General features: G+C 34.7%; 1 protein-coding gene across 1 annotated transcript in view; it reads left to right on the top strand.

Annotated features, from left to right (window-relative positions):
• CPLANE1 (ciliogenesis and planar polarity effector 1) overlaps positions 1 to 17,495 on the top strand; it is a 60,297-nt gene that overhangs the window by 32,325 nt on the left and 10,477 nt on the right. Inside the window, exons 29-45 of the mRNA XM_029284327.1 lie at positions 1,413 to 1,495; positions 2,323 to 2,406; positions 2,531 to 2,602; positions 3,555 to 3,732; positions 6,105 to 6,416; positions 6,533 to 7,276; positions 7,435 to 7,598; positions 7,978 to 8,092; positions 9,138 to 9,189; positions 10,474 to 10,572; positions 10,925 to 11,023; positions 11,721 to 11,825; positions 12,765 to 12,871; positions 13,050 to 13,245; positions 13,495 to 13,736; positions 14,745 to 14,832; positions 16,192 to 16,350. Coding sequence (XP_029140160.1) covers positions 1,413 to 1,495; positions 2,323 to 2,406; positions 2,531 to 2,602; positions 3,555 to 3,732; positions 6,105 to 6,416; positions 6,533 to 7,276; positions 7,435 to 7,598; positions 7,978 to 8,092; positions 9,138 to 9,189; positions 10,474 to 10,572; positions 10,925 to 11,023; positions 11,721 to 11,825; positions 12,765 to 12,871; positions 13,050 to 13,245; positions 13,495 to 13,736; positions 14,745 to 14,832; positions 16,192 to 16,350 — 2,899 coding nt within the window. The remainder of the gene's footprint in view (positions 1 to 1,412; positions 1,496 to 2,322; positions 2,407 to 2,530; positions 2,603 to 3,554; positions 3,733 to 6,104; positions 6,417 to 6,532; positions 7,277 to 7,434; positions 7,599 to 7,977; positions 8,093 to 9,137; positions 9,190 to 10,473; positions 10,573 to 10,924; positions 11,024 to 11,720; positions 11,826 to 12,764; positions 12,872 to 13,049; positions 13,246 to 13,494; positions 13,737 to 14,744; positions 14,833 to 16,191; positions 16,351 to 17,495) is intronic.

The following is a 17,495-nucleotide window of genomic DNA, read 5'->3' on the forward strand; positions in this document are numbered from 1 at the left end:
GGCGGTTCCGTCTCCCTGTGGCGTGGGGGAGCGGTCCGGAAGTCCAACCTTAGGAGAGAGTGATCTGACCATGACAAGGGCTCAACAACTATCTCCCCTATTGTCAGATCATTCTGCCACTGGCCAGAGACAAAAATTAGATCCAGCGTGTGTCCATCCGTGTGAGTGGGGGCCTGAATTAATTGGGTCAAGTCCAAGGTCAAATCTTGAGTTAAGTCTTAGGGGTCCATGGCCATGGTCTGAGGCCACAAAAGGTATTTAAAGGGGTCTGTGATGAACAAAAGGTTGAGAACCACTGTGTTAGAGAATACAGAGGACCTCATTCCAGAGGATTTCAGCATTGTTTAACTTGACTTTTGTAGAATCATGAGTTGTTATTGCAAAATCAAATTAATTCATACAATTCTTGGTCTAGATTTCATGTATAATAATCAGGAGAAACATATATCCTATACTTATGCTTTCCGTGATAGCAGAAAAAGAAATTCAGATTAATGATAAATGATAATTTATAATTTGTTAATGAAGTATCATGGACACTTCTTTGATTTGGGAAAAAAAGACCTACAGTTTTTTGCTTGAAATGTTCCAAGTCCAATAACTTTTTCATCACAACAATGAACTGTTGTGATCTTTCTTCCTTATCATAATTTAAAATTGATACAGTTTTCTGCTTCAGTTTTGTTTGTCAAACAATGTTTCTTTGATTTCATGACTTTATATTCTAAGGCTCTTTGGAAATTACTCTGAAAAGAGCTACTGGTTGTCAGTGAATTTTAATTTTTAGTTAGGATGCACAAGCTGTTTTAAACTGAGGAAACAACTTTTGAGTAGTTGGTTTTTAGGATTCAAATTATCAAAAACATACATATTCAGTAAATTACAATTAATTAAGTTGATAATATGATTACTTTCTCTGCATTTAATTATTGTTCCCTGAGGGGCTCAAGGTGGTAGACCAGGTATCTGGCCTATAGGTTTTTATTGAATAAAATATAGTAATTGATTAGACACTAACATTTGCAGATATTTAACATTTGCTCTATTTTTTCTAACATCCATTTTTTTAAATTTAGTTCTTATATAACAGACTGAAAGTGGTCCTTGGGTTTCCCTCCCCCATCCAAAAAAGATTACTTGAGCTTATTTTTTTCAGTCTCGTTAGATATTGAATCTGTAAAATGACACTATAAGCTATATGTTTTAGAAGATACTCATACCAATATTGTATATTATAAGAGCACAAATAACCTAGGCTATATGTCATCATTGCAGGATTGATCATTTAAGAAATTCCAACAATTGGCTGACAATCAAAATATTAATGGAATAAATAAGTAGTAAATTTTATCATTTTAAAGCGGTGGAATGATAACATGTTAATATATGCTTAAATACCCCTTAAATCACAGCATCTCTCTGAATTAAAAGTAGAATGTCAACAGGATGAACCTTTAATGGAAACCCCTGAGAGAAAATGTACAAAACCTGATGGGTGAGAGAAATTAATACTCTATATCTATTGGTCTACATGTTTCATTCTTTGCTTTATTTTTATTTGCTGATTATTACGAGTATGTATCAGAATTTAATCAGCAGGTTATGTCTTACCTAGTTCCACAGCTTTGTTCTACATCAGCAGTAGGAAAATTATCTGCTGATATTTGTCGGGTTTTTTTCTAATAAATAATAGTGTATCATTTTAATGGCCATGAGTGCTTCACAATGAAGTACTTCCAGATTGACATCTTTATTTTGCTGAATCTTCTGGACCCCACATGAATTTAGAAGTAGACCAGGAAGTAAAGATAACTGAAATCTGGCTTTTTATTTGAAGTGCTCTCAGCTGCTCAGGAAACAAAGAGAAGGTCAGAACAGTTATTCTTCCATCTTTGGATTCTGTCCTTTTGTTCCTGCAGCGTAACATTGATGAGAGCTGTGAATTTTAAATATACTATTAATATATAGTATATTTACACATTTAACATAACATTAACAATATTAATATACGATATAATCAGACATATCCCAAAAATGATTCATAGAATTGTTCTTTATTAATTTTATCCACTTTAAGTTGTTTTTCCATAGCTAATGATGTTTATGTTAATGATTTAAATGAATAATTTGTCCTTTGGAAGAAAAGTATATAGGAACTCCTTTTAGAAATTAACTTTTGATCATTTAATAGTACTGGTTTCCTTTTCTTTTTTTTCTTTCTTGAGCAGTTATCTTTTATTATTTCACCCTAGCATTCATGTCACTTAGATGTTGATGTTTTGTTGAGTTAGTTACTACTGGTTACATAGACCAGATATAAACAGTCCAAAGTTGTGCACAGGGTAACAGTGTTTGTTTAAAAACAGTATTTACAAAAAAGATTACTGCTGTGATAAAGAATGAATAGTAAGTAAATGCATTTGAAACTTTTAATTAAAATTGTTTAGTTAAATAAATTCATTTACTTGCATTCAAATTGAGATTTATCATATGTTAAAACTATTGCATGTTTTTCTCTTTGTATCTCCAGTACTACAGGTGAAGTAGTTCCCGGTGATTCTCCCCTTTCATTTTGTTCTGAAAAGAGGGCAGAAACAGCTAGGTAAATTATTTTCTAAAATTTATGAAATTCTGTCCCTGAACCATTCCCTTGATTTCTAGCATTTTGCTATCAGTTTAAAAATCACTATTTCAGAAGTTTAATCCATTGTCATTAGTTACTTATCCTTAGGTTTATTTCTGAACTGCCTTGGGGGAACTGGGCAGTCCCAGGAAGACTGGGAGATAATAATAATAATGATAAAGTTGGAAGGGACCTTGGAGGTCATCTAGTCCAACCTCCTGCTCAGGCAGGAAACCCTATACCATTTCGGACAAATGGCTGTCTGAGCGGTGTCAATACCTAATTCCTATCCTACAGTGGAATGTTTGAATAATAATGATTCCCGATGGAGGAATTTTAAATTGATAAATTGCTAATTATTGTAATCTTCCTGGAATTACATCTGAAAATGAGATATTATTGTCTATAATGTTGACTTATGAAAGAATAACTGGAGATATGCATAACTACTCAAAGAATGTCACTATCATTTTGGAGAGGAGGAAAAAAAACCCTAAATAAGGAGAAATATACACAATAAGGAGATGTCAGATGTAATGGAACTTTATTGTCTCATGTTCCTCTTGTAATTTTATATCTGGGTTTACCAGTATGCAATTTACACAGCTTGACTGTCAAAACAAACAGACTTTCATGCCTTTTGTTATTTAGGGATTGCTCACAATAGCTATTTCAGATAGTCAGATACTATGATCCCCTCTGAGTAGTCACTTCCTAAGCAGGAACTATTTATTTCATACTCTTCAATCATTAACAAATTAGAGTACATCCTAAATATGTAATTTTCCTTGGAGTAACTTGTCCCTGCTATTTCAGACCTTGTATACAGCTCTACACAACTAGACTCTGCATAAATTAGATATTTAAGAAAACAGGTAAGACTCCTGGTTTTTCTATTTATCACAACTGATTTCCCTTTTTATCTCTTCAGTGTAGACATCACTGTTTCAGATGATCAGCCTTCTTTCACAGAAGTGTCAGAGATTCCTTCAAATGATGCTGGTGTAGAAACAGAGATGGTTGATAGAAGAGAAACTACAGCACAACCACCGAACACTTCAGAGGTTGTCAGGGAAATGCTACAAGATGAAATGTTTAAGCTGATTCAGGTGAAAATATAACATTATGAAAAATATAAGCATATGCCTTAGACCGTATTAAATTCACTGAAATCAATGAAGGTCTAAGGATGTTTATGTGTCTGAAGTATAATTTATATTCTGTAGTATAGATAATTCATCATTACGTATTTATTGATTACTTATATGGAGATACTCACATGACATGCATAAATTCAGAGGCAATTTACAGTATATGGCAGATGCTGAAGCAGTAAAAAATCTAATACATAGAAAAGCAGTTGGGACTATGCCTCCTGACTTTGCCTCTCAATTTAAATCTAATCTGTGCTTCTATGTGTTTGACATAAAACCTGTTTGGAGAGTCAATCTGTATGCATCATTCTCTCAACAAACATGATTTCACAGATTTTTAATGAACAGCTGATGTGGCTTCACTGACGTTGCTAAAGTTGTGGAAAGATCAGTAATTTTCTTCTGTCAAAGAAAATGTTTCAATTTGAAGAACTGAAAATTCTTAAGATAATGTTTTTTTTTAAAAAAGCAAATTATCTGGTTTTTCCTCCTTAAGTATAAGACAGTTAGATACATTGTACAAGGAAGCCAGCCTTTGTGCATATAAGAATTGCAGGTTTCTTAGCTTTAGAACACAATCTGCCATGTTCTGATGACATCCTACTGGAAAGTAGAGGAGGAATGTGATTATATTCCTTCTGCTTGAATAACAGGGTGGCAAATATTACTAAGTATCAACCATGATTTCCTCTGAACTATCTTCAGGGATAGGAGCATTATACTACGGAGTTTCTATTCTTGATTGTGAGGACAGTTGTTGAGAATAGAATTAGGTTCCTATGTTCCAAGATCCTGGGACCTATGCCATAGGATGCCACAGCACAATTTTGTCTCCAGTGCTATTTATTATCTATAGAAAGTCCTGGAACTATATATATGAAGAATTTTAGGAATGCTGATAACAGTTTTACTCAATAAAATTTGAAGAAAAGCTGATAGGGTGAGCCAATAGAACCCTGGCAAGACAGGAATTTAGTCCTGACAAAATGGAACTGACTGTTCTCTGTGGGGTTATGACTTTCTCAGAAATCACAGGTATGTAGTTTGGAATATATTTAGACTTGTAATTATAAAACCAGAGTTGAAAACAACAATAATGTTTTCCAGGAAAGGTATTTGAGTATATATGTGGTATGTTGAAATTTTGGAGATTTTATTTCATTCATATATTACTGTTTCCAGTCGGAATTCAGGCCATACCAATGTTTTTTTTTATGAAAATGGGTGATGCTTTGAAATGTATAAGGTGTTGAAATTCTTAATTACTTTTCATGTTAAGAAGCCACTATTTTATCTCCTATATTACTGTTTATTGTCTTTGGGAATTGCATTTCAAACTTAAAATAGGGGCATAAGAGTCCAAAGGATTCCAGAACTAATGTTTCTGTAAATACAAAAGCTGAATTGCTAGCCAATTCTAAGAAAACCATTTAAAAAGAAATTCTAATCTGCTACAGAAAATAAATAGCTAGTGGTTTTCTTAACAGTAAACATTAAAAAAATATCAAACAAAATTCAGAACATAGCAAAAGACATTCCTTTGTAGAAGTAAGTATCCAAAATATTTTGAGCTTGAACTGGACTGTCCGACTCTCACCAAATAAATTTTCCAAGTGCAGAAAAGCTTGCTTTGAGTTCAGAATGCTTCCAGTAAGTTTAAAATAGCCAATTGCATTAGAATTATTTTGCCCAATGCAGCTGTACTCTTTTATTATGCCTCAGAAGTTGGCGGCATCTAGCCAACCATGACTCACCTTGAAAACTAGGCAGGATCAAGCTTGGTTGGTATTGGTTTAGTTATTTTAGCTGATGGCAAAACTGGGAAGAGAATGATTGACGATTAAACATCCCAGAAGATGATGGCATTACAAATAGCACATTGCTGCTAGTTGAGTTTGAAGCCAGAGTTTCTTTATTCTTTAAATAATCTGTTCACTGCATAGAAATTAGAAGTACAGCTGCAGGTAAGCCTATTTGGAACAATGCTATTTACTCTTCTGTGCATTAGTTGTACAACTGCACGTGTGACACAAGTTGTTGGCTTCTGAATAGTGAAAATATTTTTATAGAGGAGTAAAACACAGTGAAAATTCTACAAACATGCTACCCGTACTTAAAATATAAGTAAAACTATGCCTAATGTGGCTAGGCAGTTAAATGTTTGATATTATTCGGCTTCTGTCTTTACTGCACTTAAAATTATCTTATATTCTTAAATGGTCACTTTTCCTGAAACTTGATGCAAGGGTCATAACATTGTGGTTATTGAAGCAGGGTAATATTGTGGCTTTTACCTGTAGTAAATGTATTAATTTCTTACATTCTAGCTACAGCAGATTAACTATCTGAGCCTCATGCAAATAGTTGGATTTGCCAACTTGCCAAGTACATCACAGCAAATGCAGCAACCTCAACCTTTTCCATTAGGAAGAAACTGGGCTTCAAACACTGAAGCAAATAATGTCCATCGATCTCCTCCCATGCAGCCAGCAGATGGTGTGCAAAAACCTACTGAGCATCAGATACCAACTCTAGAAAACAATTGGAATGTTGGTCAGAAAAATAACAGTTCTCAGGAAGAAAAGAACCAGATTAGAACCAGAATGGAACCTGATCAGAACCAGAATGGAAATAACACAGTGAGTTGCTGAGATTTTTAAAGTTTCAAAACTCATATTTGAGGTTGTTGTTGGATGTGATCATCAAGTATTACTATAACAAAAACCTTACATTTGTTATCTTTTGCCTTATGTAGAGGTCTGTGCATATGACTGATTCTTCAGCGTTACGAGAGAGTGAGTCTATTGGTGCAAGTTTGAGGCTGCCACGTCAAAGCTCACCTCATCAGAATCCAGCCAGGCCATTCCCTCTATTATCTATTTCCCTAAATCCTGAGAAGAAACCAAAGCTTATTCCAGTGGCAAAACAGTTAAATAATGCAGAGGGATTTCCTTTGCTGAAGCTAAAAACAAATTATCAATTTCAGCCACTCAGTTTCTGTCCAGTAATCCCCCGCAGATCCTCTGGACCATCATCAGGACCAAGAGAAGCCTGGGGTCCCCCGCCTTCTCTGGCACAAAATCCTCCCAGTTTACAGATGTCAGAACCCACAAGTGAGACAGGAGCACATCTAAACTTGAACTGTTATGATCAAAATGTTATAAACCAGGCACAAAAGCAGACAAAGCGTTGGGCAGAACCAGTCAAGACAGGGATTTCCAAACAGTTTCCTACAGATGAATATGGAAAAAAGAAAGATTCAGCACCGTTACAACCCTTCCATGAATGTCTAAGGCCAGAAAAACCATTGGTTGACAATGAAATTAATTCACATCAAGCACATGGGCATTTTACTGAAATTCCTTTGCTATATCTGAAGACCAGCCCACAATCCAAATTTTTACCAATTAAGCTTACAACAAAAACTACAGATTGCAGAGCACCCCCTGGACAGACAGGATTACCATTGCTTTATTCTAATTTACCTCCACTAACCAAGGTAATAGTTTTATAAAATATGTGTATTATTTTAATTTAGATGTCATAACATCACTTTCATTTAAGTTCATAAATGAAGTATTTCTCAACTTAATTTGCTCCCCAAATATTGAAAGAGAAACTTGAATTTATTTATGATCTCTCTTGTTTTATGAACAGTTTCAGATACCGAAACTCATTCCCCTTCAAGATCTGATTGCATTTGAACAAAGCCAGCATATTGTTCAGTACCCGGAGCATAAAGAGCATCCCAAGCAGATACAGTTATTGAAAGCTAATATTAAACTAAATCAAGCAAGACAAGTTAGGAGTAATAAGAAAAGGTAAAAACCAAACGTTTAATCCTATGTACCAAAATTTGGTCGCAATTGCATTAGTTCTTGTAGTAAAAAGAGGAGAACTTTTCTTGTAAAGTAACAAATGCTGCAGATTAGACCAAATGTAGTTTTTCCATATGTTAAGAAAATATTGATTATGTTTCTTGTGACCCGATAGTTGATATAGCTAGTTCTATTCTCGTATTACCTCACTAGCATCACCCCAATATCGTTTATTATATATCTAGCACCATCTTCCTGAATCTACCAGTCTAAGCAAAGCTATCATTCTGCTTTGGAGGCCCTGTGCCAGAAGAGTAGGACTGAGTCTGAAGCATTCTGAGAATTTTTCAAACAATGTATTTCTATATTATTATCACCCTAGGCAGAAGAGACGTATTGAAAATCAGATCAAGGAGAATGAAGAAAAAATGAAAGCCATTGTGACTAATCAACAAAATGATTCTTCTGTTCTTCCTGATGCTGTAAAGCCAACAAAGGCAAGCAATAAGAAAACATTAATTGATGATTATCTTCATTATATTGTTTGGTTTTAAAGTAAAATATAGTAAAACATGGTATAGAAGTGGACTAGTGATGCACCAGTCCACTTTTTTTTCATTCATTCATTTTCACTCTGGACTTGATTTGTGTTTGCTAATGTTCCAGAAAAAAAAAATCTCACTTGTCTGTAAAGACAAATTTAATATGGTCAGTACATAATAGTTCTACGACAAAACATTTTATCATCTTTAATTTAAGAAAGAAGCATCAAATATATCTTGTTAGAATGTAAGAGACTTTCCAAATTGAGAAAATTATTCAGCATGCAGTATATACATTTGAACTACATAGCTTCATGTATTCCCTTTGCATTGTTTTTGACTGATGATGGGACTCACAGAAGCAGATTAAATGCTGAAGAATGATATGCTATAGAAAATGGTAACTAGGTACTGTAATTTGTGAATTGAAAAACATACAAGTAGTCCTCAGTTAACAGTCACTCATTCAGCAATTGTTTGAAGTTAACAACAGTGCTGAATTAGTGGAGGTTATGACCGATCCTTGGAGTTCCAGCCATCCCAGCCTCCCCATGGTCACATGATCATGATTTGAATGCTTGGCAACTGATTCACATTTACAATTGCAGCATCTTTCAATCATGCTATCACAATTTGTGATCTTCCATGGCAACTTCCCACAATAAAGTCAATGGGGAGGCCAGCGGGGAAGGTAGGAAATTGCTTGAGTAAGTCCTTTCACCACATACTCTTCCCAAGCTTCCCTTGTTCAGCACTTCTTATTATTAATTGTTTCAAATTAGGTGGTGTGTGTGTGTATGTGTTTGAATTTTAAATTTTGGGTTTTACTGGTGTTTCTATATTTTAAATTCTGATTTTGTTTTATTGATCTGGAACTGTAATTACATCCACTCTTCTTGTTTCCTAGCAATACATACTGAAAAATTATATTAATATATTGAAGTATATTAATAACATTAAATCACCTGTATACGTTTAATCATACTTGTTCTTGCCTCAGGAACCCCAAGCTGAATTAAGTGCTGGCCCATATGATGCCAGTTCATTACCAAGTAAGTTTTTTCAGCAAAATTGTCTTGAAAGATTTAATGTTCTTTCCAGGATATCACAGTTTTACATTTCTCTTGAATGGCAATGGTTACCTATATAAACTGTGTATAGAATTTCTCACTAGCAGCCCTTAATGTCTACTCAAATGATTCATGGAAAACTGTCAGAAATCTGCCCTGGCCTCTGTATTTAAGTTATTTTTACTGACAGTGCAATCACTGGTGAGAGATGCATTTTCCAACAGGTTCTGGCTTAGAGTTCTACATGTTTCATTTGTGTTAATATGTTCTATCAATTTCCCCTTAAAGTATGCTAACTTTAAGACCATTGTAGTCATTATAAGAGGGAATACAGTAATTGTTTATTGTTTATGCATGTATTGAATTTATATCCCATTTTTTTATCCTCACATCATTCAAGTACAGATTATAAAACATAAACATAAATATGGTACATTGCAGTTTAAATCATAGGTTAAATTAAAAATAATCTTCATTAGAGCCCATTCTGTTAGAAAGCTTGTCCCCTTCCTGAGCACTGAGGAGTGGGGACCCAAACCTGTAATGATTCCCTTTGTTGATGGGAAGGACAAATCCTTCCCCTGCTTCTACAACCAGGAAAAGCAATTCTCTTCTCACCATCAACTAATCAACTGATTGCTTGGACAGAACAGAGAAATGCAGATTTATTTACTCTTGCAATGAGGATACATAAAATGTCATCTTAAAATTGGCTGTAATTCCCAGATTTATTGCTATAGCTAAAGTAATTAAACTCCCTTCACAGGCAGTGGATCGGAAGCTTTTGAGTGATTTAATAGAACATAAATATAGCCAGGTTTGGGAGGAATTAACATTTGACAGTAAAGCTTTATTACCTTGTGTCTCTTTTTAATTCATTTACTCCCTCTCCTCTCTCTCTCTCATTCACACACTGCAAAATTCAGCTTTACTGACTTCAACGTGCTCCAGAACAATAGTACATCAAGACCAGTGTTCTGAGAAGCATCAGAAGGGTTGCTTTCAGATGCCATCTACTTGTTTTCAGCATTAAAAAATTAAGGAAAAAAGTGCAGTTGACAAACACAATTGGTAGGCAGACTGGTAGAGGAAAGAAATTAAACATGGGTACTGTTCTGCTTCATATTCTTCATAAACCCCCTTGAGCAGATAACTAGATTTTGTCCAATTTCAGGCAAATGGCTGAAGTGATGCAATTAGCAATAGCTTATAAAATAGTGTTTTTGTTTTTGAATTAGATTATAATCCTATCTTCTATTATTTTAGAATCAGATACATATATTTCATCAGCGGCACTACATTACCTGGCTTCTGTAGGAAAAAAGACTGCAGATCTGCAGAACGCTAGCACAAATACAGACACTGGTAAAACTCTTGCAAGAAATTATTGTGATTGCTTTCTTAGAGCTTAGAGCTTTGAAAATGAAATGGTAAAATAATTTGCTTTTTCTAAGAGCACAAATTTATGTCCATTTTCTCAAATATTGAGAAATGGTGAATTGCAAAGTAACAGTTGTGCAGAATGGTGGATTGCAAAGTAACAGTTGTGTAAGATAAATGCCCATCCAAACGCTTTTATTTCTGCATCTCAAATTTGTTCTGCTCTGCAAAATTATCTAGCCTTTCACTCTGGAATAAGCACCTTTATAATAATTTAGCAGAATGTGTTTTCCTCTTGATTCATCTTGATCTTACGTTTTTTCTCATGAAAATAAAGTTCTGAAATCATCTCATAGTATACAAACTGTATCAGAAGAAATAATTGATGAATCTATTGGGAATCAATCAGTCGCTTCTGCTTCTGCATCTGTACCAGGTGTGTTTTCTTTCAAATTATTTTTGAAGAAGCACAACATTCTGTGTTTCAAAAATAAACAAATATTATCATGGTGGGATCCTGAGTTTCAAGACCTGCATTATGAGCCTTTTGCTGACATAAAGGAGAGAAAAACATTTTTATTAATGTTATTCTCCCATTGCTGTTTTCTTCTTCACAAAGCTGTCTCCAGTGGTGAATTAAAGAGGGGCTGAAGGAAACTGTATAACAATGATAAGAAACATGGTCCCATAAAATTAAATAAAACTAAAAATGGCCAGATCTTGTGAGAGTTCAGAAATTTTGCCATTGATCTCATAACAATTTAGATTAAAATGGCAGAACTTCACAATATATTGTGAGACTCTGGTGTTAGGATTTTTCTTTTAAAATGTTTATTTTGTGAAGTCTGCTTTCTGAGAAAGTTCCCAACCGCTGTTTTATGGGGAACTGATCAAAAAAAAAATTCTGTCTGGGGGTAGGATATATTTCTAAATTGCCATCAAAGGCAGATCATCCATTTATGAAATAAGCTGCTCTAAACTGATTTTTTTTTCTGACTTTAAATTTATCCATAAGATATTCAACAATTCTTACAAAAACTAATTATTACCAGAAGTATCTCTGGTATATGAAAAATAGAATGTTTATCTGCTAAATCTTTCTGACTTTATATATGTTTTTCTCATCAATCAAGTTGAAAAATCACATCAGGATGTTATAACAGACTCAGAACAAATAATTGCTGAAACTAATAAAAATCAGCCAATCATTTCTGCTTCCGCTTCTGCTTCTGCAACAGGTGTGCTTTCTGTTTATCTATTCTGTGAAAGTACATTACTAAATTTCACTGTCTTTAAATTTTAAAAGATAGAGGTCATGTACTAGTTTTATAATATTGTGCAAAGGAATATTTTATTTTATCCAAAGAACGAGGGTCTGCTGTTTTTATTACTATTATATAATGCTATCATTGATTTATATGTTACTGTTCTCTTAGCTGCATAACTTGTACAAAATATAGAGCTCTTGAATATTAATATTAAACATTAAACTTGCACTTAAATTTACATTTTAATGGCTTGGGTGTGCAGATGAATTTAGTGTGTCCAAAGCATGCTTAGTATTGTTCGTTTTGTTCCTGCAGTTTAGAACTTAAAATTCATATTCATGGTTTTCTTCCACTGTTAGAGAAAATCAGAATACCTGCAATTGTTATCTTCATTGGACTTTAAGTTAAGATCAGGATGAACACCCTTTTGGTAGTTAGTTGTAATCCTACCCAACCCCTTTTTGTGAGGAGGGTAAAGGTCACGGTGGATAAAGCCAGGAAGCAACTATCCAAACGCAAAATTTTCCAGTATTTTTTCATAATTTGGGAAAATGAATCTCATTTGTTTTTAAGTAAATATATTTTAAGGCTCACATCACAGGGTTTTTTTTTTGTATGTTCATGTATTTCTGACTTCTAAGTGTGATTAAACCATGCCATCAATTTTAAGCGACAAGTAAGATGCTTCAAGGGCCTTAACAAAAGAGTTTCAAGAACCACACGTGACCTTAGAAATCAGTTTGCTTACCCTTGCTTTAGGTGTTAAAAAGAAAAAGGCTTGTTATACAATTACATTTTTTGCATTTCAGTATTCATCGCAATGTTGTTTATCTTTCCAAGTAGCTTTTGTGGCTCTCCAAGTGGCATCTTACCTTGGGTGACTTTTAACCATGTTCTTTTCTTCTTTAGAACTGTTACCTTCTTGCGTTCCTCAGACTTTGCCACCAGAGTTGTATGTCGACTTTAAGTCAGCCAGCGCAACTACGGAGACGCCTTTGCCATCTTCCTCTGATTTGGTCAGTCAATGAGAAACGTCTCCTGAAAATGCAGCCATAAGTCTGTCTATTCAGTAAATTGTCAATTACGGGAGGAGAGGTTCAGTTCCTCAGTACAGTTTTATAAATATGTACTAGTTTAACATTGTTTGATACCTAAATTTTGGTTTGTTTATTTGTTTTTTAATATATGCCATAGGCTGAACAGAGATATATCAGTGTGACCGATATAGAGGCTGGTGACCTTCTCAATAATTTGCCAGTTAAATTTGAGCCTGCTGCACAGCCTATTGTCACACATCCTGTGAAGTCTGAATTCTCAGCTTCTACAAAGCTGCATTATCCAGCAGTCTCTGTTACCAGTGCATTACCCCTGGATGAGTTTGAGAGACAAGGTAAACATCTACAATTTTTGTTTTGTAATATTTTCAAATGTACCGGGGGGAACACTAGGGAGGGCGGGGTCATATAAAACCTCATACAGGAACGTAACATCTGTATCTCTTTATGCTGAGAGCTTGTTAGCTCTTTGTGAGTGCACTTTGAAATTTTGTAGATAAATAAAACTTTATTGTGACTTTTAATTAAACCCTGTAATTGGCTGCTTTCGGAAATATTTTGCACTTTTTTTCTTTGATTGAAAGAAAAGAGTCTCGAAATTGAATTGTCTCTACTACCACCAAGAATAACAGAAGAAGAAACTGCGGGTGATCATCTTACCTCAAGTCTCCTTCGTGAAGATTTTCCCAGTATTTACACAGGACAGTTGGGTCAAAAGATCAGTAGACAGCATTTTTCTGGAAAACTACAAGAAATGGATAGACAACTGTCGTACTTACAAAATTTGGCAGAAGGAATGGAGAAAGAATATAGCACTACTAAATTGGTATATTTCACTTCATGGTCTTACTAATGTTTAAATCCTTCTCTCCCTTGGTAACAGAATATCTGTTTAAATAGATTACAATTACAGGTAATCCTCAACTTGTAACAACAGCCCAAAATTTAAGTTGCTAAGTGAGAAATTTGTTAGTAAATTTTGCCCCATTTTATGACTTTTCTCGCCAGATTTTTTATGTGAATCACTCCAGTTCTTAAATTGGTAACACAGTTAAGTAAATCTGGTTTCCTCGTTCATTTTGCTTGTCAGAAGGTTGCAAAACGGGATCACGTGACTTTGGGACATTGCAACTGTCATAAATGTGAGTCAGTTGCCAAGTGTCTGAATATAAATCACATGACCATGGGGATGCTGCAACGGTCATAAGTGTGAAAAATGGTCTTAACTCACTTTTTTCAGGGCGGTTGTAACTTTGAATGGTCACTAAATGAACTGTTGTAAGTGAAGGATTACCTGTATATGTACTTTCAACTGGAGGAGAAAGCACACGTCTTTGACATACAAGATTTCTGTCTGGTAGTGAGTTGCTTAGAAAACTGAAAGGCAGGGGTATAAATGAATTTACTGAGATTGAAAACAATACTTCATTGATCAGTAATCAATTTAATTTTAATTAATTGTAATCAATTTCTATAAAAAAATTCAGATGCAATAATATATAAGTGTAGAATTTTATTAAAACTTTCATTGTGACAAAAATAATAAACTGTAATAAACTCAGTATTAAAAGCATAGATATACTTTCTAATTTATAAAAGAAATGTCTGCAAATGTGAACAAAAATCAGCAAAGGAAGCGGGTTTTTTAATATTAACAGCCGCAGTTGTATTTTTTTTCAATATATTTGGGGCAACCTTAGAATCATATTAATTGAAATGGGAAAGAGATGCTCAGAAAAGACATGCTCTTGAAATAATAGCCTTAGACAAATATTTATTAAATAAATATTTTAGGTGAGAAATGCTGCATGTCACAAGTGTCTCTTTTTTACAGTTTGGGGAAACCGCAAAAGATGTGATATCTGATCAAGAAGAAAATGACATATTGTTCTTTGCACCAGGTGTTAAGCTTTGCAAAGCAGGTGAGCCTTACTTATTGAAGATATTATGGCTGTATGGCAATTAGATTTGATTCAGAGTATATCTCCTTTTACATAATAGGAACACATAGAGTAGATTTAGTAGATATATATGGAAGAAGAAAAGACTGGTCTTAGGTTACAATGGCAGTTGGGATCAGAATTTCCATCACTAAGCTGTGCAGTTATAAATCACAATGTCATGTGACTGCATCACTTAGTAACGGCAATTTGAATCGTCCCACTTGCCAACATAACCCAAGAATGACGTGGGATCTTAAATTCACATGATTGCAACTTACGATTTTCTGCAGGCTTCGCCATTGATTTTGATTGTGGAAAGCGAGCAGGGAATGTCAGAAATCACGATCATGTGATTGTAGATTGTTACAATCAAGTAATCACTTGATCATGATCAAATGACCGTAGAGATCTTGCGACAGATGGAACATGAAGGATCGGTCATAAGAATCATTTGTTCAGCACCATCATAACTGAACAAATGGCTGAACAAATGTTCATAATCCTAGGACACATTTTAAAGATCAAAGCCAGAACTGGAACTGAGTATGGAAATTGATTAATTCTGGTTATAATGTTACTTAGTCTTCCAACTCCAACCAGCAGTCTTATAACTGAGAGTGAAGGTTCATTCTCCGAGCTTGTGGGTTGCTTTCCGAACGTTTCGTTACCAGGCTAGGTAACATCTTCAGCAGAGTTTAGGGGATGTCAGTGTCAGTGCTCTTCTGTTTATAAGGGCTTCAGGTGTGGGTGTGTCAAGCCTCTCACTGATAACTTACACTTGACCCATTACAAGACTCTCACTTGACACGCCCACACCTGAAGCCCTTATAAACAGAACACTGACATACCCTAAACTCCACTGAAGATGTTACCTAGCCTGGTAACGAAACATTCAGAAACCAACCTACAAGCTGGGAGAACAAACCTTCACCCTCATCCTACACCCAAGCTACAGATATTTGCCATTATTGCAAGTCTTATAGCTCTTGTTTTGGACCACAGAAATTTGGGAACCCACCAGTACAAGTTAAGTGTGGCCAAATTGTTTTCATCTTGAGTGACTGATAGTTGACATAACAGCTGCAGTTGATAAAAGAGTTGTTATGCTACTGAAATCTCTTGATTTTTTTTAATGATACTATGGTATCAGTAAGCATGTCCTGAGTTTCAAAGGAACATACCCCCTTTGCTGTCCATCAGTGCCATAATAAATCTGCAGTCAATTCTTTGTTGTACTTGCTGTAAGAGAGGAACACATCTTCTCTCCTGAATGTTGCATATCTTTTTATTTTGTACTTCTTTTAACTTTGGTTTCACTCTGTTCTTCTGTTAAACTAGAACGTTACTCAACCCGTGTAAGAGTGGAGAATTTTATGGAGGAGAAAGATTTCTTAGAAGCAGAATCTTCTCCAAATCATTTCATTGCCTTAAAAACACCTTCTGTTTCATCTTTAGTATCAGCTGCTGATCATCCCAGGGTCAACAAACTGTATTCTGGTACTATTCTTTTTTAGGTTTTGCATTTTATTTCATGATTTTGCAAACATCTTTTAATTGTTTATAGAATATGTTATTTGCTATTAATGTATCCATATTTTTACATGAATCAATGTAAGAGTTCCGAAATTTGGAAGGTGTATAATAATTCAGCCTTCATAAAGATATCTTTGATTCAAGCTTGACTCCTAATGTCCTCAGCAGAAACGTGCATGTTGTCTTTTTGACAACAGTATAGAACAATTTGTCGTTACTTTCTTCTTGGATGTTGGCTTTGACTTATCAGTCTACTTCACAGCTTTGGGATTTCTTGGCAATGCCCTCTTCAAGTTCTAATCAGATCCAGTAGTGTTTAGCTTTGAAGCATCAGTTGAGGTCAGCTAGATTTTGCCACTTAGTGAAAACTCTGTACTCATAATATTTCTGAAATAATAATTTCATGTAGCCATATTTATGGCTTTCTAAGGCTGTTCAACTTAACATGAACCAGTGAGGTATGCTGAACAGGAATTTGAGTAGAAACACTTTAATTCTTTCAAAAAAATATGAGATATGAAAGCTCACACTTGTTTGCAACTAATTTTTTATTGATCTTCTATAACTGCAACTTCTTTACCAGTTTCTGCCTTTAGAATCCAAGAGAATAAAATTATTTTTTCTTAGTATTTTATTTTGTTGATTTATTATTTAAATACAGGTAGTACTCAACTTATAGCTATTTGTTTAGCGATCATTCAAAGTTATAACAGTACTGAAAAAAAGGACATGCCCAGTTTTCACACTTACAATCGTTGGAGCATCCACACAGTCCTGTGATAAAAATTCGGATCCTTGGCAACTGGCATGTATTTACATTGGTTGCAGCATCTTGGGGGTCTTGAATTATCATTTGCAACCTTCCTAGGAAACTTCTAACAAGCAAAGTTAATGGGGGAAGCTAGCTTTTTTAATGGCTGCATGTTTCCCTTAACTACAGTGGTTTATTTAACAATGATGACAATCCTACCTGTACTAGTATTTAGTATTGCCTGTTCACCGCCCTGAGTCCCGCAAGGGAGATAGGGCGGTATATAAATTTAATAAATAAATAAATAAATACTAGGAATGATATTGACCTATGAATCTGATTCTCCTGGCTGGCCGTC

This window comes from Protobothrops mucrosquamatus, unplaced genomic scaffold, assembly GCF_001527695.2.
Source record: "Protobothrops mucrosquamatus isolate PMUCROS unplaced genomic scaffold, P.Mucros_1.0 scaffold533, whole genome shotgun sequence".
Lineage (NCBI taxonomy): Eukaryota > Metazoa > Chordata > Lepidosauria > Squamata > Viperidae > Protobothrops > Protobothrops mucrosquamatus.